Here is a 22,392-nt window from a genome sequence, read left to right as displayed (position 1 = left end):
CCAATTAATTTGAGAAAATCCCAATTAATTTGTAACTTAAATTGAGATTTTCCCAATTAATTGGGAAAATTTCAAATTAATTAAGTTCATGAAATCTTCCATAGCTACATCGACGAAACCTTCTGATTTTTTTTATTAATTGAGAAAATCTCATATCTTAACGCTTCCATAGATAAAAAAACTAATTTTTTGAAAAAAAATATTTTCGGAAGTACATATACAAAAACAAGAGAACATTTTGATCAATTCGGTGGTGCGTAAGAAGCCAATGGGATGGATTGAGAAATAATTTTTTTTAATAATATAATCAAAGAGCGTGTGATCTACATTTCATTCACTTCTTTTCATTGTTTGCTCTATTATGTTTTGCTCCATTAGATTTCATTAATCCAAAGGTAGTTTCACTCAAAGTCTCAAACTATTCAATAATGATAGCTCTTACCGATGTCATCGTGGAGGGAGTTCTATCCATCAAATAGAAGAGCGGTTGGAAACCAAGTGATAATGAATGCATTAAACGACAAAATAATGAGATTTCAATGAGAAAATCAACACTCTTCACCATAGATTCCTTTTTTTCTTCTTTTTTTTGGGTACTTTCTCTTCTCCATTTTCCAACCACTCATTTTCTCTCTCACACATTTTCCCGGGAAAATAACCGTATTTCATCACTCACCAATTACTAACTGCATCAGCATGAGCATGAGAATGAGCATGAGGACGAACTTGCTCTCGTGCGAACGCTCTCCAATGTTACTTCATCTTAAATCATCACCACTTCTTCGCAGATTTCGCCACTTGAAATTGAAACCTCACCGTTCACGATTTCGATGTTTGCTTGACCAAATCGCTATTCAATCATCGGCGAATGTAATCGCCGCTGCCGCCAAGGCCGCCTCAGCTCACGGCGCCGTTTATTCCGCTATCAATCAGGTCGCCGTCACTGCCGTCGCTATTGCTTCCGGTGCCTGTCTCTCTACTAAGGTTGATTTCTTGTGGCCAAAACCCGATCAACAACCAGGTTATCTTCTGCTTCTTGTTTTTCTCTGTTCATTCTTTTATATCGGCGTTCACTTTCATAGTCTTGAACTAGAGAAGTTGCTACTTGCTATGTCGATTCGAGAGAGTTCACTTTCGATTTATGATTCCAAGTGAAATAATCGCTTATTATAGTTCTCTGAACCTCAAGTTAAATCAAATAAAGCTGAAATTGATTAAGTGAATAATCTGTAGTTCTTTCATTGCACCTGTTAATAATTGTTCGCTAGGATTGTTCTACTAATCATTGGCTTGTTAACAATGTTAATCGTAAATAGGATTAGTTTGTTACAATAGTTTGGAATTACAGTTACAGCATAGCAGAAGATAATTGCTTGTTAATAATGTGTTTAACCATTGTAATTTAAACAAACTCTTACGAGTCGAGTCTACGGAGGCTCCACGAGTTTACCTAGACTCCCTAAATTTGATACGCTTGATTGTATTATTTCGTTTTCTGCATTTTATTTATAATGAAACCTTTTGAGTTTTACTCATTTACAAGCTTTCAAGCTTTCCTCTGACTCCTAATATTAATAGAAGGGAATTGATAATATGCAGGCACCGTTATGCAGGATGGAGTAGATGTTGCTGGCTATCCTATATTTAATGATGCAAAGGTTTAATATCTTGATTCGCGTTATGACCTGCACACTCTCTTGTTGCATCATTAAAATACCTTATGCTATGTGTGAAGGCAGGTACAGAAGGCTATAGCTTTTGCAAGGAAGGCACACGGTGGCCAAATGCGGATGACAGGAGATCCTTATTTAACACATTGTATTCATACAGGAAGAATTTTGGCTGCGTTGGTTCCATCAAGTGGTAAACGAGTATGTGCTCTGATTAGTTTTTCTTTTTGCGCTTAAAGACAACACTGCTTTCAAAATTTCCAACCACTTGGAAGTTTTTTCCTCCTTTTCCCCCACCAACATACTCTGCAGAATGCATACCGTGATGCAACAAATGAATTTTCTGAATACACGCCATTTAATAAACTTGTGCTCGCACCTTAAAATTATACAAACATATGTATGCGGTCATTTCTTATAATGTCACAATAATTCTGAAGAATCGCATTATTGAAATATTCAACTTAGCATAGCATTATCAATTAAGTTGATGCATACCAATGTCGTTTAACCTAATATGTGCATAACTTTTACTTTGATGTATTAGTTATCAAACACAATGTATGTGGTGCAAATATTTGATATATTAGTGTGAGAAAGCTAGGTGGAAATATTGAAGTTTCCAGGTAACTATAGATATACATTAAGGGTCGGCTTTAGCCTTTAGCCTTTATCTTTATATCTTTGTTGTAGAAGTACTTATGAATACGTCCAAGGGATGGTGTCAAAAATTTGCAAATGACATAGATCTTAGTTGTAGAAACCGAAAGAAGAAATAAATGAAAAGCTCGAAATATGGAAATAAATCTTAGAAACTCATGGTTTCCGCTTAAGTAGAAGAAAAACAAAATATATGAAATGGAGAGACACAAATGAAGAGGTAAAATTTTGAAAACAACAATGTCTCAAATCATACATTTTAAGTATCTTGGGTCCATCATTCAAAGTAATTAAATGTAGAGGGAGATGTCAACCGCAGTTTCAAAGCAGGGTGGATAAAAATAGAGGAAAGCTTCACATGTGATTTGCGATGGAAAAATATCACTTACATCAAGGGAAGATTTGTTACTTAACAATAACACCTACAATAGGAATTGAAACTGAATTCAGGCAGTAAAAAGCCAGCATAAAAATAAGCTTTGTGTCACGAAGACAAGAATGCTTTGACGGACGGTGGTTACACAAGACAAGCAGAATTAGAAATACAATTATTATAGCAAAAGTTGTAGAGTGCCATTTTAGATGATTCGGGCATGTCTAGAAGACCTATTGAAGCACTGATGAGGAGAATTGACCAAATGAAAATAGTCCAATTACTAGAAATGGAGGGAGACCAAGGAAAACAATTGGTCAAATAATTAAGAGCAATTTAAAAATAAATTATCTATAGTTGGATCTAATGCACAACAAGAATTTATGGCATTAAGTGATTCATGTAACCAACCGTACTTCTAGGAAAAGGCATAGTTGTTATTTTGTTCTTATATAATACTATATCTTATTATGTTTCTGAGGCTATACTAGTATACCTCAATTAACATGTTTCATTTTATTGTTCATTTGTTTTAGATTTGACATTGCATTGCAGGCTGTTGAAACAATTGTGGCTGGTATTTTGCATGACGTGGTTGATGATACTTGCCAAAGTCTACATGACATTAAGACAGAGTTTGGGGATGATGTGGCCGAGTTGGTAGCCAGTGTTTCTAAGCTGAGTTATATAAATCAGGTATCATAAAGAAGAATAAGAGATTATTTTTTCTAATACTTTTTAATCTTGGAGTGGGGCTTTACATCATGGTTGTCAAACTCTACGATTAACACATAAATTCAGAAGAGCTTATGACTCTAGGGATCAAAATTGAGTTGGCTCACTTTAAAAATCTTGTGTAAACACAAATCGCTTGTATAGAAATCATGACTTTGAAGACAACTAAACGAGTCTATAAGATAATTGTGAGAAATTCTGCTTTATAATTAGTGCATGTATTGTTAGAAATTCAAGTGTGAGAAGTTGCATGTTGGGTAAAAATAAGTTTGGTATAACTGAAAATAGCGACATACTTATTGCTTAAAGGTTTTGTGTCAAGACATAATGTCAAACACATTGTTCCATTTTGGTTTAAAGAATGGGATGTGTGAAGACCATTGTGATTTGGAGATCATACTAGTTTTGGAACTCGCATTTGAAGGGGAGAATATTGAAGATTCAAATGTGAGGGATGAAGTTCTACACTTGTTTATAATGGAATAAGTCAGGACCATAAAAATAAAAAATAAAAACCTATATACTGGTTGACTTAATGTTTCAATTCAAGATTTGATATCAAGCTCTGTATTGTGGGTTTTTCACTGATGGTGAAGATTCCCCAAACATCCTAACATAACTATAGTACAATGCCTTAAGAATTTAGTGATGCCATGTATTATACTGTTTCATCATATCTATTATATTAGAGGCTTGTATTTCAAAACTCTCAGCAACTTTGATGAATATCACTGTTTTCTTTTATTACCCTATTATATAATAACTGCATTATCTTTTGCAGCTGTTACGCAGACATCGAAGGGTAAATGTGAGCCAAGGTGTCCTCGGCCAAGAAGAGGTACAGAACCTGCATTTGACACATAGCAGTTAGCTATTTGGGCTCTAAGTATACTTTGGTGTAACTTACACCTACCCACCATAGGTTTGAACAATGCAAAGATTAATATCAATATGCCAAGTGAAAAGTGTATCCTATTTCCATCTTTTAATATAATGGATATTTGGTACTTTTCTTGTCGAAATTTGAGATTGGATCAATATTTTAAGTAAGCTGTTATACTTTTGTTAAAAATATATATTTTTAGACAATGGAGGGGGAATATTATTATTCCCCAATGCGGATTCAAACTCACCTCATTCGGATTACAAAACTAGGCATTCATCGTTGCACCAACACTTGTGGAATTCACGATTTTTATTTTATGAAACTAATCTTCTACTAATAGTTTGATCTGACAAGTTTTTTGTATCTGCCATTGTAATGTGTCTGCTGGTTGGTAAAGATATTATTGAAACTGTGTGCCTTTTTAGGTTTGTAGATCCGAAGTATATTGAGAAGTGGAATTGGTATCAGAAAGTTTTCTGATGTGTTTCATTCTTAATCTACTAGGCAAGTAATTTACGAGTCATGCTTTTGGGAATGATTGATGATCCACGTGCTGTGCTCATCAAGCTTGCTGATCGTCTTCACAACATGAGAACAATGTACCAGTTCCGAGCTTCTATGTTTTTTCCCTTTATTCCCAATTATTGTTTGTCTTTTTGTTTTACTCATTTTTTCTCATTCACCTCAGACTTGTCATTCTTTCAAGATGACATAAAGATTACTTCCTTACAATCGAAGCTAGTTTGAATCATTGGCCTTAAGCCATACAATATGTTCAACTTTTTTGGATAAATAGTTTAGAATTTATAATTATGCCACATAGGTCGTTTTACTGGTGAGAATATTTACTTTGCAGTTATGCTCTACCATTACATAAGGCTCAAGCTGTTGCAGAGGAGACATTAATTATTTGGTGTTCACTTGCTTCAAGATTGGGTCTGTGGGCATTGAAAGCTGAACTTGAAGATCTATGCTTTGCTGTTCTACAGGTCTAATAATAGTTTTAATGTTTCTTGCAACTTGAAAGTCATCAATTATATTGATTTATTTATAACAAGACACTGAGTAAAGCTGACAGACAAAGGTCCCCAATCACTGAACATCTGGCCACCCGTTGAAGGGTTTGTATGTGATGCATCAATGAGAAGCACCCAAATGAATATATTGTTTGAAAATGGAAGTGCTTAAATTGTTTTTTTTTTTCATAAAACATTTAATCATCATATAGGAAAACAATAATTAGCTGCTTTTCCTTATTTAAAAACGAGTACTAGGTATAGCTCAGCAGATAAGAAAGTATATATATATATATAGCTCAGCAATAATTAGTTCTTTTTTTTTCTGAGCGGAAATATTTTATCTTCTTGTGGTTAACTTAAATATTTCAAAACTAATAGAGAATGATCATCAGAAATTGTGAAATTTCATTCATGCTTCTGGATAGGAACAGCAATCTAATAGAGCCAATTGAGATGACATGATTTTTGCAATATTATAATATATCACCACTTGTAATTTGTACCTTATTTCAGCCTCAAATATTTCAAAACATGCGAGCAGATCTGGCTTCAATGTGGAGCCCTTCGGCTAGAACAGGAAGCTCGAGAAGATTATATGTGAAAGGCAGCTTGATACCTTTGGATGAGAAAAGTTCAACTTCTTTCCACAATAAATCTTTGACATTCAATGAGGGTGTCTGTAGTATGAAGGTAAGAATTCGTAAGTGTGTTTTTCCCCATCTCGGTACACCATTTGCAAGTTTCAGCAGCATGCAATAATATCCATGCTGAATATTGTTGTTCAACTTAGAGCGGATATCTCCATTATTGAGAAGTTGAGTTGCATTCGACTCTTCCATGAACTTAGTTTCTTCTCCAATTGTTGTCAAAATTCTAAAGGATGATAATACTAATAATTTCTGCCTTTCGGTATTACATTCTGAATTTCCCTGCTACAAAAGGCAGTATTCTATCTTCATTGCTTCAACAAGTCCTGTGAAAGGGTGAGAACAATTTTATTCATTCTGCTTATGTCACCTTGTTTTCAGGATCTGTTGGAAGCTGTAGTCCCATTTGATGTACTGTTGGATCGGAGAAAACGAGCTAACTTTCTCTATAGTATTGCTAATAATCTGGAAACATGCACAATACCGAAGGTTGTCCAGGATGCTGGATTAGCTTTGGCTTCATTGGTAATTTGTGAGGAAGCCCTTGAGCGAGAATTGGTTATGTCGGCTTCGTATGTTCTTGTACCCATTATCACTACCACTTCTACATTCTGATATTGTCCAAGCACATGCCTGCTTTACCTAATGCTTAGTGTTATATGTAGCACGATTTATGTGTTGACTGCTATAATACTATGGTCTAATAATTTTGAGTTCTCTAAGGTTTCCTTCTAAATTTGCAGTTATGTTCCAGGAATGGAAGTTACATTATCAAGCCGACTAAAAAGCCTGTATAGTATATACAGTAAGGTATCGGCAAATTCACTTATGACATTTGAATTAAGAATAATGTCCATTGTGTTTTACCTATGCTGGCTGTATAATTGTGTAGAACCATGACATTGTTTAAAGAGTTAATTATGATTATCCAAGGGAAGTTTTGTAATAGACCTTGGACATAAAAAGAAAAATTAAGTTCCATTGTTCCCATTTAATTAGTCCATGATATTGTAAATTTGTGCCAACTTACTCTTTGGCACAGAGTTAATCACACTAATTACTTCTTTACTATGGAGCAAGCAATATTGTAGGAAGGATTGGGGACTTACTGGTGGAAAATGGCCATCCATGGCTCCTCCCTTCCCCAAAACACTCGCACAAACAGTAGTATCTAGGTTTTTGATGTTCGTTGTTGTTTATATGTTCTTGTGTTTGTGAACCTGACAAAAACATTGAACCAAATTACTCTTTGGCACAGATTCTACACATCCTAATGCAATTGCTTGACCAATTTACTTCAGAATTGTTTGTCTCATCTGAAACTGAAAAAGCTTTATGAAAACAATGAGTGTCTGGAAGAGATTAATGGTGCTGCATTTCTGATTATTAGTTTAATGCCTATTTTACATTATTACATTAATCTTCATTTATCTTAATAAAACAATTTTATACAACTGGCTGTAAATGCTTTTTCCCCCATCGAGTGATGTAGGCACAACTGGTCTCAATCTTTGTTAACTTCACTTTGTGTAAATTAAAATAATGGTCAAAGTCATGGTTTCATGATTTACAGATGAAACGAAAGGATATAAGCATCGGAAAAGTATATGATGCACGTGCACTAAGAGTAGTTGTAGGAGACAAAAATGGAACTTTACATGGACCTGCAGTTCAGTGTTGCTATAGTCTTCTTGACATTGTACACAGGTAAAAGAAGGTCAAGTTTTAGTCATCTATCAATCATTTAACCTATACACACATAAGTCATTCACTACAATAATTTGTATGAAGATATAAATTTAAACTTAATTTACCTTTTTACAGTGTTATGTATTGGTAGAACTTTTTCTAATTTTAAGGGAAGAACTCTATAGAAGAAAGCCTTCTAAGAAAGAAAATAAGAAGAAAAAAAATGTATCAACGCCAAATATTTTCTTTTAGATTTTCCATTCTTTTTTTCCTTTTCAAATACTTTGGACTCTGTTATGTGGTACAAACACATGTGCTCATAATTGTCCTCAATCTATAGTGGAAGTTTAGATCTGTATATCTTATTTACTTCAGGTGTACCCTATTGTTGGTTCCAAATATTGAGTCATACTATTATGTATATTTTACCGTATAGGCTTTGGACACCGATAGATGGTGAATTTGATGACTACATCCTTAATCCCAAGCCTAGTGGCTATCAGGTTAGGCTTTCTGTTTATAATGAAATAAATTTAAAATGATTATTTTGTTATTTGAATCTTAAGGATTATGCTTATTTCTGTTTTAACTTGCTAAAATTGCAGTCCTTGCACACTGCAGTCGAAGGTCCTGACAACTCACCTTTAGAAGTACAAATAAGAACACAGGTGCTAGATTCTTCCTCACATGCTTCAGAGATTGCTTGTTTATAGTTTAGTTGCTAATTTCTAGTTATCGTTTTGGTTACCAGAGGATGCATGAGTATGCTGAACATGGACTTGCTGCACATTGGCTTTATAAAGAAAATGGAAATCCTTTTTCATCCGTAGATGGAATGGATGCACCTGTAACAGATGCATCCTCCTATTTAAGCAAAGGTGTTGAAGAGGAAAATTCTTCAGATATTTTATTGAGCGAGTACAAGTCACTGAAGGCTGGACATCCAGTCCTTAGAGTAGAAGGAAGTCACCTACTTGCTGCTGTTATCATCGGGTATACAACACTTCCTTTTCTAATGGATGTTATGTTATAAAGCTATCCACATTGACTGTAGCTCTTTTTTGTTACCTTTTTCAGTGTAGAAAATGAAGAAAGAGAATTGCTAGTTGCTGTAAGCTTTGGGCTAGCAGCTTCTGAAGCAGTGGCTGACAGAAGATCCTTTTTCCAGAATAAGCGATGGGAAGCTTATGCACGGCTATACAAAAAGGTTTGCTGATTAGCTTAAACAATTGTTGATATTGATTTCGAATATAGATTGCTTGTGATGAATGGTTTGTGGACAATGAAACAATTACATATACTGAGAAGGCGGTAATTAAAAATAATGGATCATTCTGGGGTAAGTTTACCAATAAGCTTCCTACATGCTGCATTGTCCTCTCTGACACCAGTCTCTACTGTTGTGTCATCATTTCTTTCTTTTTTATTCTACACCACCTTGTCAAGTTGCTTACTGCTGACCTGCTTCAGGTGTCTGATGAATGGTGGTTTGAACCAGGACATGGGGATTGGTGTACATGTCTAGAAAAGTACACACTGTGTCAAGATGGTATGTATCACAAGGTATGTTTTTCCCAGCAGTCAAGCATTTAAAAATTGCACTCTTCCCCTTTTCCATTATTTTTGTTACGCTGCAATTAAAAGACAATGACATACATACATTGTAAAGCTCTAATTTTATTTTCCTTGTTTAGTTATGCACATCTGTCCTACCCACTGTCCTTATTCTAGTTCAATTAATTGAAGTTGTTAGAAATGCATGTGCTGCTTAGTAGTTACTACAAACAAAATATATTTTAGACTGCCTTTTGCTGAGTCAATTTTTGAAGGCTTAAAGTTGACTATTTAACCATGAATTCACCGTAATGATTTTTCTTATAGTTTTTCTTGCTCTCTATTTCTCACTAATGGATAATTTTTTGGCATGTCATATGAAATTAATTGGTATATTTATTAAACCCATAAGGGACATCTCGGAATATCTTTGGTTCTCAAACTAGTAGTGTAAAATCTATTTGTTTCGGCAATGAATCAAAATTAACTTTATTATAAACATGTAAATGATGTACTTGGACATATATAATTAATACAAATAAATGACCTGAATTCTTTATTTGCATCTTTTGCAGCAAGACCAATTTGGGCGCCTGCTGCCAACATTCGTACAGCTTATCAATTTTACTGAGCAAGAAGAATCTGAATACTGGGCTGTTGTATCTGCTGTTTTTGAGGGCAAGCAAGTGGATAGTATTGCATCCCAGTCAAAATTTGACTTGATTCCATCAACTTCTGTAGATGCTAACATCAATAATAAGGTTTTTAGCTAACCAACCTATGTTTCTTACTCACATTCTCTGAATGAAACTTCCTCATCATTGCCCTCATCTTTTTATTGCATTGTTAGATTATAAAATTACCAATCAAATAATTTAAAAATGATTCACCCAAAAATTCGTAACTCCATTCTATGTAACTGGTTATAGTCGAACCATGAGAATATCTTTATTCTCATCCTTCTTCTCTCTTAAATTGGCCAGAGTTCTAGACTAAGTAAGCCAAAGTTTGACCTTCCAACAGCAAAATATATATTATGTTGCATTCACTATTTATATTTTTGGTAATGAATTTAGAAAGTTTTAAGGTGTAAATGCAACTGTGATGGTAGAAATCAGTCTGTCTAATATCACTATGCATAATTGGCTAGAATGTAGGTATAAATGAAAAGTTTCTCTCTGCTGCCGTGCAAATTGAAAGTTGACATTTAATATCCCATGGTATTACAGTAGATTTAAAAAGTGTTGATGAATGTTTCACTGATTCTATGTATTAATCTTTTAGGTGCATCTTTTGAGAACAATGCTTTCCTGGGAAGAGCAATTGCGGTCTGAAGTTAGTATCAGCCAAGCAAAGCATGACGTGAAGTTTGATGATCCTCGGGGTCATCTTAACCTTGGAGAAGTGGTAATTATATGTTGGCCTCATGGTGAAATTATGAGGTTAAAAGCTGGTAGCAGTGCTGTTGATGCTGCACAAAGAACTGGTTTGGAGGGGAAGCTAGTTTTGATTAATGGACATTTAGTATTACCTAATACGAAACTCAAAGATGGCGATGTTCTTGAAGTAAGAATCTAAAACATTGTTCGTGATTAAAAAAATACTGATGTAAATAGTTGTTCATAGGTTGAATGCTGCTTAAATTAGACGGGCCGAAGATGTGCAGATTTAAAAAAAACAAGGGCTGGGATTCTTGATAGAATGATGTACCATTTTACAAATTTAAAATGTAATGAACCCCAATAATATGCTAGTATTATAGATACTTCCTTTTGATTTAACATGTAATTATTTACTTATAATGAAGATTGGAAGAGAAACTATTGTGTTAATAAGTTCCATATTTGATTACAGTGACACATATTTGAATCCATAACATCTTTAACATGTGAAATTTCAGCTACTAGACTCTTAAAAGAAAATTACATGTTTTACATCTTCAAATTTTAAGCGCATTATTGGTTGTCAGACAAAACTCAATGGGCAATAATAATGTTAGTCAATATTAATGACTAAATTGATAATAATTGGTTAAATATATGGCCCGTTGACAATTTAACAGGGTCGACATTTTTTTCTGAAATATTTATAATTTCAAATGCTTATTTAAAAGGCATCATCTTACAAAATTAGACACCGGTAATTTGGTGGTTAACTCTTTATTACACATTACTACCACTATTCCTTGTGGATTATTGACCATGTCACGCACAACTATGATTAGTCATTACTTTACTGGATTAAGAATTTGTCAGAGCACTACATTTTAAAATAAATAAAATGATAAAAATTGCTTTACATGAATATTTTGTTCAGTATAATTATAAGATAATCAATCATCATAAAGTTCCTAGAATAATCAGAAACTAGTGCCTGATAGAAAAGGCCTCCCGCGAGGCGAAGATTGAAGGTTGGATTATCACTAATATCATAATCCAACCTTCCTTGAATCGAGTTTATCTCCATGCAGAGTGACTTTCCAACAATCAACTTGGAGTCTAAATACAGAACCCTTCTTGGGAACAACTGAAATTAAAAAATCAAAGCATTTGGTGAACTCAAGTTTGAAATGGACACATTATAGAAGAAACAGAGATACCATAACAATTTGTGAACCCTAAGCCCAAAACCTCATCTAATTTGTGATGCTCAAGGTTCCTAATTCTTAATCATCTCATCGACAATATTGTAGTAACAGACAAACCTATTAATAACTTTCAATGCAAGAAAGTTGAAATCTATTTGTTTTTTTAGTAAAAATGGAAATTTGTCTTCAAACAGAATTTCACTCAAATACATCGCAAGAATTTTAATTGACTATTGAAAGAGAAAATGAGTTTTTGATCTAAACTAAAACTTTCGAGCATTCTACTCCATAAAAAGCGACAACTCATGGAAATGTAAATTAGAAACAGATATGAGATTAGACCACTAAAACAAATTCAGATTTTAAAAAATCTATTATATGTAGCAAATCTGGTTTATATAGAATACAAAAGATATATAACTTAAAGGGATAACCTTAAAATGTCGAACAAGAATCTCAGCAAAATTATATTTTATAAGAACAAATATCATATCGGTTTGTCATAGAATACATCTTTTAAGTTAAGCAAAACAGATATTTTCCGTTACATTCAAACTTATAAGTTGTATTTTTATTTGTTCACAGAAAATTGAATTTAATTCTGTTTGTTATTAGTCTCTTTAATCTAAACAAAAATTCAAAAACAATCATGGTTCAAGATAATCGGAAGTGCAAACTCTTAATAATTCACTAATTATCACATTTGCACAGAAATCAATGGTATCATTTAAAAAAAGCAAACACAAACAACTGTGTATATTTCATATAAGCATATTAATACTTGAGATATACAGGAAGAACAACTCTGATAATGCTAGAACAGATTCTACTTTTAAACAGATAAAGGATTACCTCGGAATTTATTATTTTCAGTAATTATCCCAAAAGCTTCTGCAGTTTCGCGAATCATAATGCCACCGGTTCCAGTAAAATGGGTTAGTTTACACTCCACAACTGCAAAACATAAATGGACAATGCATGTTGAGCCGTCAACATGGAGTATGGATGAAAATTTTCGAATATTAAACTAAAACAGCACCTCATCATAGAAATGCAATTTAAAAGAAAAAGAGTATGCTCGAACCTAAAATAATAGCACCGTGTAGATCCGCACCAAGGAGACATTGAGCCAATTGATTTTTCCTGGAACATTAAACAGGTTTGTTGTCATAAAAGCCACGAGAGAAGAAAATTGGTAGAAAGTCTCAAGATAAGAAGCTGTAATATTCATCAAGAGCAAAGATACAAATACAATACCCAGTGGATTTAATCAACAGCATTATATAGTCTTTCCACATTTCATGCATTGGCTTGAAAATATCAAATCTGTAATCAAAATGAATGGTGATTAGGGAATATAAAGAATATCACTTGTTCATAGCTTGAATCTAAGAGCTCCCCAATGAAAGAGGAAATGAAAATTACTCACAACAATACACTACCACAAACTGCAGGGTTATAGTACTAATGGTAAGGATCAACAGATTCATCAAGAATAGAAGTTTAGAGACTTTAAACTTACTTATGGAACTCTTGAGGAAGATTGAATGATCCGTTTTTTTTATGTTGTTTCATGGACAAGTGCTTCTTAGAACGTTTTGAATGAATTTGCAAAGCTCTAGTTTGAGAAGATGAAGAAAGTGCACGTCCTTGTACATAATTATCAAGAAGAATCCAGTTGTCGATTTTCATACTTCTAGAACCTTGCATATACTTTTGGGCTGCATCTCCCTTCTTAAGAAGTTCATGCAATATTCCTGAAACTGAACATCCTTTTTCAAAAGAAGACTGCAGAATAAAAGTCAAATTAGAACAAACAAGAAACATATAATCTTGGACATCAAATAATAAAGAAATTCAACTATTTATTTAGTTATAATAAAACATACATCTTTCAAATTGAAGATAAAGAAACAATAACATTTTGGTTAGCTTGGGAGCTAAAACCTTTACACTGACAGAACCTTGATTGCAGCTTTCCATGTTCATGATTCGTAAAGGTTAAAGGGTAACTTTTGAGATCAATAAATTACTCATTCTATTAATTATTTTTTAAGAGTTCTAACTTCAAAGGAGGTTGACTATATGGAATTATAAAAGAGAAGTTGATCGTGAAATGCTGAAAACAAAATACCTCCTGATTAGCTGTGAGCAGATTTTCATCTACAGTCACAGAAAGCTGGGCATATTCCGGACCATCTTCTTTGTCTGCATATCAATAGTACGTCATTTATCCACTCAAAACCTTCAAACAACAAGATGAAGAATCGAAAGAAAAAAGAATCTTAGTGTTACATAGAAAGTACATTACCTTGTGAAATGGCACGACCAAAAAGACTGAAATTGGCTAAAAAGGAAAACAAAAAGGTATCAGTTTACAGCAGAATTTTACAACTATCAATAAAAAAACTTACATTTTAGCCCCAAAAAAATGTATTTGGGTATTATCTTATGGCACAACACTTACATGACGGTTTGGAAGAACTTACAAACATAGTTTATGTTATGTCCACAAACTATTTTCGACTTATTTTCCTAAGTTGTCTTGTTTTCAGCTAACTCATTCTTGAATTATATAAACGTTTATACATAAGCTTATTTATAACAAGTACCGAATAAGTCTCTAATTAAGTTATATATCAAAATACCTCCTAAGTATTCTTTGGGCAAATCATTCTACTTATACCAAACAATTAAGAAGTAAAAAAACACAAACAAAAGAAAGTAGAATTACCTTTGTTGGGTGGATCAGATGACGGACGAGATGAATGGGAGGAAGAATCATTAGGAGTAGAAGGTGCGAGAATAGGTGATTTAACATGTTCAATTTTAGGCTTTTTGTAATTTGATTTAATATGTTGAATTTTGGTCTTTTGGTTTTTGTTTTCTTCTAGTATATGTTCGGTTTGAATTCTTCTCTCCAAAGCCTCCAATGTACGTTTTCTTGAATCAGAAGCCATTGATACTTACCTTGATACCGAAAATAAAAGGGGAGACAAGACAGTGAATAACTAATGAAAGAGACCAAAATATACTAAACTGGCAAACTTAGTGCTTCAAAGTTCAAATTTGTTAGAGTGTAAACAGCTCAATTTCAACTTGAAACACAACCTTAATCATGTTCTTTATGAATCACCTTGGCCGGTAACAGCAGCAACTTCGGAAGCAAAATTTTAAAAACTTACTGATTAAAAGCCTTGGGTTGCAACAATAAATTATAAACCCTAAATCAAAGACTCCAACAACGATGAAATTTCATGTTACTTTTACATCACTGCATTCATACATAAATCACTCTAATTTTAACTCACTCTTAACCGGAATTACGGTAGAACGAATTTGACAAAATCAATGTTGAAACCGTAACTGAGGAATGAGGATTAAACTTACAATTACCAATGGCGGCGAGACAAAGATGATCAGTGAGAGTAGCGGCTGCGCGGCGGGACAGAGGATGAGGGATATGTTTTTTTTTTAAACCATCGATGTTATATTGAACATGATGGTGAAAAAGAGCTAAATAAAAAGTTGTGTATAGGAATTTTTTTTTCAATAACCATTTTTTAAAAAGAAAAAATCCAAAATAACCAAGTATTCAAAATAATTAAACAAATGACCAAATGACCAAATTTTGCTTATTTTAACACTTTGTCGTCATCAGGGAGGGTGGCTACAACAACACATCCTTAGTGAATTCGCCAGTGAACCTGGCGACAACGTGTAAAAGTTGGGCCAAGTCACCATCCCCTTGGCGACAACACTCATTCTCTTCTTTTTTTTAATTTTTTTAATTAAATTATTTTATCTATTTTATTTTATTATTTTTTTTCAATATGTAGGCCCAATTTTTACCTATTTTATTTTACTATTTTCTTCATCTGGGTGTTGTCGTCAGGGGATGGCGACTTGCCCCAACTCTTACACGTTGTCGCCAGGTTCACTGGCAAATGCATTGAACATGTATTGTTGTCGCCACCCCTGGCGACAATGTATTAAATTTAACAAATTTTGAACATTTAGAGAATTATTTTAAAAAGTTGGTTATTTTGAAAAAAAAAATTGAAAATTGGTTATTGAAAAAAACATTCTAAAATAGATTGGACTTGGGTTTAACTAAAGAAATAATTCTGTTTTACTTTCTTATTTTTAAAACAGATTTTTAATTTTTAATTTTTATACGTGTATATTTTAATGAATAATGTATATTATTTTCATCGTATATTTTTAGTTTTTTGAATTTATTTTTTATTTTTAAAATTTATTTATTTTAATTTTATTTGTTAAAATTATATTTTAAAAAAATTTGTTCATATTTTATTCTATTTTAAAGTCAATTAAAATTTAAATATTACCCTTAATTTACTCTCTTTTAATTTATTAACGTTACACATATTATCATATTAATAGATTTAAATCGCCTAGTTTCACTAAGTATGCATGATTAGAATTATTTCAATTGACTTTACTAATTAAATCATCAACTTTATTATTACTTTTTCTGTTAAAAATTATGCCAACAGAATATGACTTTTGATCGAATTTGATCAGAATGGATTGATGCCAACAAAAAAAATCATTAGATTGACCATTTTTAAAATTTTTGGAAAATTTAATATGTCAATATCATAACTTAAAGTATTTCACATTCATAAAAAAAGTAATTTCTTATTTTCTCCACGACCATACAAACTCCTAAGTTCTATCACTTTGTTACAGTTTTTTCCTTTCAACCACGCTCCATCATCATCACGCAGTCTCTTTTAAATGTAGTCACGTCATTGTTAAGATTTTTTTATAATTCAAGTTGGTGTAACCGGTTAACATGGTGGTGAAACCAGTTACAGGCATCAAAATAAGTCAAATAATTTGAAGAATAAGTGTTTTTGGAGTTGTTGTAACCGGTTACGCATTCGTAGTAATCGGTTACCACTGTTAGTTAATTTTGTGTTTTTAGCAGCAATAACTGATTATAGGTTCCGTGTAACCGGTTACATGCTCGAGAATTTTATTTTTTAGTTGTTTGATGATGTATCTTGTATCCCACTCAATTTGTAACTTGTGTATATACCCAAGGAGTATTCATATGAATGTTAATGCCAATATTTTCACCCTCTCTCTCTCCACATTTAAACCCCAAATTGTTCACCAAAGAGTGATTCTAAGTTCTAACATTTGGCATCAAGAGTCTAGTTCGATCCACAAAACACCTAGTGTGCAACATGAACTTTGTCTCCAACGAAAGGATCTTTACTAACCTACTCAACCTTGATGTGAAGAATTACAACAGATGGTGCAAGCAAATGAAAGTGTTGTTTGGTTACAAAGATGTTCTTAAATTGATCAAGAACTGGGTGAATCTCCTTGTCAAAGGTGCAACGGATGCACAACGATAAACACATAAGGAAGAGAAAAAGAAAGATTACAAAATATTGTTTTTGATCCATCAATGTGTGGATGGTGACAGCTTTGAGAAAGTTGTTGATTGTGAATCGTCAAAGCAAGTATGGGAGATCTTGAAAAAGACATATGCAAGGGCTGACAAGACGAAGGTGGTGAGGTTACAAACTCATAAACGTCAACTCAAATCGATTCAAATGGATGAAAATGATACAATCAATGATTATGTGACGAGAATTACTTGATTGGTGAACCAAATTAAGGCATGTGGAGAAACTGTTACTGAGAAGAATGTTGTATCGAAAAAGTTTGTGTTCTTTAACGGTAAGATTTGACAATATTGTGATGGCGATGAGCAAAGAGGATCTTCAAAACTCTCTCGAGGCTCGTGAACATAGGATGAAGAAGATAAATAACGACAAGGCAAAGGCAGAGATCGCTTTGCAAGCTCGATTCATTGAAAAGAACAAGAAATTGAAAGGAAAATGGCCCATGAAGAGAATGAAATTTTTAGAATTTTGGTGGAAAAAAGTCTCAAAATTCAAAGAATTCGACTTGTCAAAAGGGTGAGGGCAGCAACAACAAAATGGTGATCAAAGTAACTTTAGAGGTGAAAGGGGAAAGCTTGACAAGAGCAAGATGCAATGCTACAATTATCAAAAGTCCAGTCATTATGCAAGAGATTGCAACGCGAACAAGAAGGAACCTCAAGAGGAAGAAGCCAAGGTTGCATGACAAGAGCTTGATGATGATAACACACGCTTGGTCATGATCGCAGAAGGGGAATGAAGCAGCAACAACAGTTCCAAAAAGGCTGCAGAAACGTGTTATAACCGGTTATGTAAAGGCATCAGACGGTTTTAGGCAGAAGATAATGATATGGTTACTGTGAGAGGAAGAATTGGTTTGTCAAAATCAACCAAGCCATAAAGAATAAAGTGAAATTCGTAGATGACACCACTTTAGCGGTCGATGGGACCAATGATGGTTTGATCATGAAGAGGGATGGTGGGTATTCCTTAACCAAAGATGTATTGTACATTCGTGGAATCAAAGATAACCTTCTAAATATTGGTCAACTGCTTGAGAAGGGTTATAAGATTCACATGGAAAATAAGGCGTTGCGTGTTATGGACGCAAACGAGACTTTGATCTTTAAAGCTTATATGGCTGCCAATAGAACCTTCAAGGTTGAGCTGAAGGTTATGGAATATATGTGTCTTGCTACAACAGCTAGTCGAGAAGAGTGGATATAACACTACCGTCTTGAGCATCTCAACTTTAGAGATCTCAATGCATTGCAAAAGAATGGAATGGTAACAGGGTTGCCATTCATCAACATATTGGTTAAAATTTGTGAAAAGTGTGTGCAAGAGAGGCAACACAAACGTAAATTCAACAAGGATGCAGGTTGTAGAACCAAGCATTAAACTGAAATGGTGTAATCCGATGTGTGTGGACCAATGCAAGTTGGTTTAATTGGTGGCAATAGATATTTTGGTATATTTATTGACGGTTATAGTAGAAAGCTATGGACAGACCTAATCAAGATAAATGATGAGGTATTTGAAGTATTTAAGAAGTTCAAGTCCATGGTTGAGCGACAAAACACTCACAGGCTCAAAATTCTCAAAACAGGTGATGGATGCTAATATGTCTAAAATCCATAATAAGAGTTTAGTACACGCTTATCAATTTTCATTGCCATTTTTTTTTTTTGACACTTTTGTAATTGAGATTGATGAAAATTGAATTTAAAAAAAAAAAATGAAAAGTGAAATTTTATGTGACATTTTTAATTTTTTTTTTATAGATAATTAAATTAACTCTAGTTTGATAAACTGAAAGTAAAGAATTTTATCATTTGACAGCAAGAGCACATTATCTCAATCAACACCTGGATGGTTATCAAGAGATTCATTGAAATGCAAGTAGATTGTCTGGGTGTTGAAGGAAGCTGCCCGCCGGTAGTATATGAGCCTCATGAGGTTCTTAGTGTCAAAAAGACAAAAACTATATTATAAAAATAACATTTAATTTATATAAAATAATAATTTTAATCTATCAAAATAATAATTTCATTCCTCCAGCAGCTCATATTGTAGTTGCTCCCGGTGGGCTCATATTGTACACATTCCAGTCATATTTTCAATTATTTTTAGGTTTTCATATTTTCAATTATTTTTAGGTTTTCATCATCAAGGTTAACACGTTCTTGAGATGTTATCTCTGCATAAATATAAACAAGATATAAATTTACATAATATAAAGAATAATTAAAAACATACAAAAACACTATAGCCTGTTATCTTTTAATGCACCAGCCTAAGGTTGTCAAAATCGAGTTTTTACCTTGACTCGTTTTACTTAAGTAAAATCGAAACATAAAATCGAAACGTAAAATCATAAAGTTTACCTCATATTAAAATTATATTAAATTTATATATACGACATATATATATTTATATAATATTATAAATGTATTAATTATTTAAAATTTTAACTTAATTATAAAGTAAAAATATACTATATAATTATAATAAAGTGTAATCTTCACAAACTTGTATCAAACTGCATAAATTGTCCACCAAATCATAAAATGTAACATCTAAAAGATTATAAAAAAATAACAGTTTCATAAGTTTTTTGAGTTCAAAAAAACAAATCGTTTTTTTCAACTGAATCAAATGTTCAATGCTTCTACAACATCATCTTCATTAGAAGATTCATATTCGAATTGATTAAATTTATCTCCAAATGTTAAAGATTCTTTAATAATATAACCGAGATATGAATGTGAATAAAATTAAAAAACTATAGAGAAAATTTTATGGTGCAAAATATAAAATTTGATTTATAAATTTTAACTAAAAAAAAATAAAATCAGGTCAAAGAGTAAAATCCAACGATTTCACACGATTTTACCGATTTTAGGATGATTTAAATCACGTAAAATCGTTCCGAAATACAATTTTACATAAAAAGGTTTTTACCTGCGATGTAGCACGAAATGCTGACCTAGAAACGTGAAATCTATAGAATTTAGGTTTTAAATCGAGATTTTAACAATCTCGCACCAGCCAACATTTAATTATTATGTTAAAGCTAAAGCACAAGTAGTACCAAAGTAAAGCAATATAGAGCTAGTTCCACAGCACTTTCTTTCACTAAACTATAGTACAAACCAACCACACTCTCTTCATGAACAGTCATGCATATTGGAAGCTACCAAAACAACAACAACAATAAAAAAAAAAATGGCAAATCTAATTTCACGAATCGTTCTCAAGCTAATGCAGCACATAGGCAGGTGAAAATAGGCAAAAACAAAGCAAGAAACGAGTACCAGATATGCATAAACAAAGCCAGAAACAACTACCACATATGTAAAAACAAAAAAATGAATTAATCTATTCTGTACCTTAGTTCCTTGACAAGCACGGTTGCAGAAACAAGTTTGTGAAGGATGGTTTGCAAACCCTTTATAGCAGAATAACTTTTCGACCAAGAATAAACAACATTGTCTACTTGTCAAAAATGGCTAAGCTAATAACAAAATAATTAGCTATTGACTCTACTGTTTTGAGCAAAACAAAATAAGTATTACAATAAAAACTAGGAAAATTTAAGACTATTGGGAAGTGACACCGTTAGCAACAGAAGTTACAGAAATTTTTCTAGCTGGACGACTAGACTTTTTCACATAAGAGGAATTCCAATCTCCTCCATCTTGAGCATAATAGTCCATGGGATAATCTCCTCCAAAATCATTGGTCTCCTTTGCATCTCCGCAGCTACCGTTAGAGCAACAATCATTTCTATTGCAACCCGTAACATCTTCACAACCCTGTTTTTGCACCCGAGTTTCTTTCTCCCACCAACCAGGTATCAATCCCAGTGCTATCTCAGCCTCAAAAGGAGTAAGAACCGGTTTAAGAAAAGCCTCTCCCCAATCAATGGAGAGTCTAGGACAAGCAATCTGAATCCAAGCATCCACAGAATCCTCAAACAGCGCGATCCTCGTGGGGCTTAACTCCGACATCAAAACCACAGTATAATCAAACCCTTTATCACTCATTTTCTTTTCCAATCTCTCCAAAATCTTAGGATTCCCCTGCCTACCCAAAGTCCCTAAAACAACACCCCAGTTCCTCGCCTCCCCCGCTTTCAAAATCGCGTTTTTCCTCGACCCATTCATACCCACATGATCATATTCCTCCAAAAACAACTTCCCCACATAAGGATCATATCTAAAAGCCTTAACCCCCGGATTCGCTATCATAAACGCTTCAAGATGAAACCTCCCATCCGAAACAAACACCAAAACACTCTCCTCCTCATCACAACCCTCCAACATCTTCTTCCCCACCCTCGGCGCAGTACATCCAAGAACCTCACCAGCAGACAACGGCTTCGACTGCGGAATCAAAACCCTAAACCCTAATTTCTCCAACTCCGGCTTCACCGCCCGAATCCCAGACGCAAACTGAATCGTCCCAGCAAGAATTATACTCTTACCAAGAAACCCTAAATTCAACCTAACAGTGTCAACCAAATGATCAACATCAATCTTAATATCCACAAAAACATAAAGACAAGGAATAGTAGTCGAATCAATAGGTACTAAACAACTATGACCGTAATGGATAAGAAGCTCAGCACCAAGAGCGAGAGCTGAGAAATCATCGATGCAACAAGCACCGTAGGTAACATCACCGAGGACGTAACAGTGCGAGACATTGGCGAATTTGGTGAAGATATCGGAGAGGATGAGAGAGTACATGAGAAGACCTTCAGGGAATTGAAGAGCGACGCGCTTGGCGCCGGTGGAGAGGACGCGCCAAACGCATTTGTGAACTTCGAAATTGTAGTTTGAAGGAAGAACTGATATGGCGGCGTTGAGAAGAGGGTCGTTGAGGATTGAATCTGGGATTTGGTTTTTGATGAATCGCTTTGGTTTTGGTTTAGGTTTTTCTTGGTTTGTGGTTGTGACAGTAACAGTGACAGTGTTTGCGTTGTCGGGTTTACTAGGTTGTTCCAATGACTCCATGGTTTGTTTGATGCTTATGTTTCTGTTTTTCACGGTTTCTCTGTAGTTGAATTGAATTGAATGAGAAGTGTTTGAAGCTAGAACCCTAATATAAAGTAAGTCCCTAACCTTTTGTAATTTTATTC

At 33.7% G+C, this 22,392-nt stretch overlaps 3 protein-coding genes across 5 annotated transcripts; 1 reads left to right on the top strand and 2 right to left on the bottom strand.

The window, feature by feature from the left end:
* Positions 1 to 413: 413 nt before the first annotated feature.
* On the top strand, positions 414 to 11,097 carry LOC131652535 (uncharacterized). Of its 3 annotated transcripts, none has more exons than XM_058922414.1 (18): positions 419 to 1,021; positions 1,600 to 1,658; positions 1,740 to 1,871; positions 3,259 to 3,399; positions 4,220 to 4,276; positions 4,829 to 4,923; positions 5,181 to 5,313; positions 5,857 to 6,033; positions 6,372 to 6,562; positions 6,734 to 6,800; positions 7,564 to 7,697; positions 8,116 to 8,182; positions 8,285 to 8,347; positions 8,431 to 8,672; positions 8,757 to 8,886; positions 9,150 to 9,242; positions 9,809 to 9,994; positions 10,518 to 11,097. In XM_058922414.1, the coding sequence occupies exons 1-18, from the start codon at positions 697 to 699 to the stop codon at positions 10,809 to 10,811; spliced, it is 2,586 nt and encodes an 861-aa protein (XP_058778397.1). In that variant the 5' UTR covers positions 419 to 696; the 3' UTR covers positions 10,812 to 11,097. The 3 variants fall into 3 exon arrangements, with proteins under 3 accessions (XP_058778399.1, XP_058778397.1, XP_058778398.1); XM_058922415.1 differs by having other exon boundaries at positions 941 to 1,021; positions 1,736 to 1,871; positions 10,518 to 11,096; XM_058922416.1 differs by lacking the exon at positions 10,518 to 11,097 and having other exon boundaries at positions 414 to 1,021; positions 9,150 to 9,228.
* A 356-nt stretch (positions 11,098 to 11,453) lies between these two features.
* On the bottom strand, positions 11,454 to 15,345 carry LOC131652536 (ribonuclease MRP protein subunit POP4). The gene is made up of 9 exons (XM_058922418.1): positions 15,211 to 15,345; positions 14,555 to 14,790; positions 14,132 to 14,167; positions 13,955 to 14,028; positions 13,343 to 13,608; positions 13,078 to 13,146; positions 12,905 to 12,963; positions 12,673 to 12,774; positions 11,454 to 11,759 (listed from the first exon to the last, which is right to left on the bottom strand). The coding sequence occupies exons 2-9, from the start codon at positions 14,778 to 14,780 to the stop codon at positions 11,662 to 11,664; spliced, it is 930 nt and encodes a 309-aa protein (XP_058778401.1). The 5' UTR covers positions 14,781 to 14,790; positions 15,211 to 15,345; the 3' UTR covers positions 11,454 to 11,661.
* A 5,257-nt stretch (positions 15,346 to 20,602) lies between these two features.
* On the bottom strand, positions 20,603 to 22,392 carry LOC131647107 (uncharacterized). The gene has a single exon (XM_058917020.1). The coding sequence runs from the start codon at positions 22,265 to 22,267 to the stop codon at positions 20,849 to 20,851; it is 1,419 nt and encodes a 472-aa protein (XP_058773003.1). The 5' UTR covers positions 22,268 to 22,392; the 3' UTR covers positions 20,603 to 20,848.

The sequence above is a fragment of the Vicia villosa genome, linkage group LG2 (genome assembly GCF_029867415.1).
Source record: "Vicia villosa cultivar HV-30 ecotype Madison, WI linkage group LG2, Vvil1.0, whole genome shotgun sequence".
Taxonomy (NCBI): Eukaryota; Viridiplantae; Streptophyta; class Magnoliopsida; order Fabales; family Fabaceae; genus Vicia; species Vicia villosa.
Note: the sequence above shows the minus strand (reverse complement) of the source record. Positions and strands in the feature narration are given on the sequence as shown.

Bases quoted from the DNA above. Each gene is read 5' to 3' on its own strand.
- LOC131652536 (XM_058922418.1), bottom strand. From the start codon at position 14,780: ATGGCTTCTGATTCAAGAAAACGTACATTGGAGGCTTTGGAGAGAAGA. The intron at 14,029-14,131 runs GTAATGTACTTT...ATTGATATGCAG, and splicing joins TGGTCGTGCCATTTCACAAG to ACAAAGAAGATGGTCCGGAA. The intron at 11,760-12,672 runs GTAATCCTTTAT...TTTTAATTTCAG, and splicing joins TGAAAATAATAAATTCCGAG to TTGTTCCCAAGAAGGGTTCT.
- LOC131647107 (XM_058917020.1), bottom strand. From the start codon at position 22,267: ATGGAGTCATTGGAACAACCTAGTAAACCCGACAACGCAAACACTGTC.
- LOC131652535 (XM_058922414.1), top strand. From the start codon at position 697: ATGAGCATGAGAATGAGCATGAGGACGAACTTGCTCTCGTGCGAACGC. The intron at 1,659-1,739 runs GTTTAATATCTT...GTGTGAAGGCAG, and splicing joins CTATATTTAATGATGCAAAG to GTACAGAAGGCTATAGCTTT. The intron at 9,243-9,808 runs GTATGTTTTTCC...CATCTTTTGCAG, and splicing joins AAGATGGTATGTATCACAAG to CAAGACCAATTTGGGCGCCT.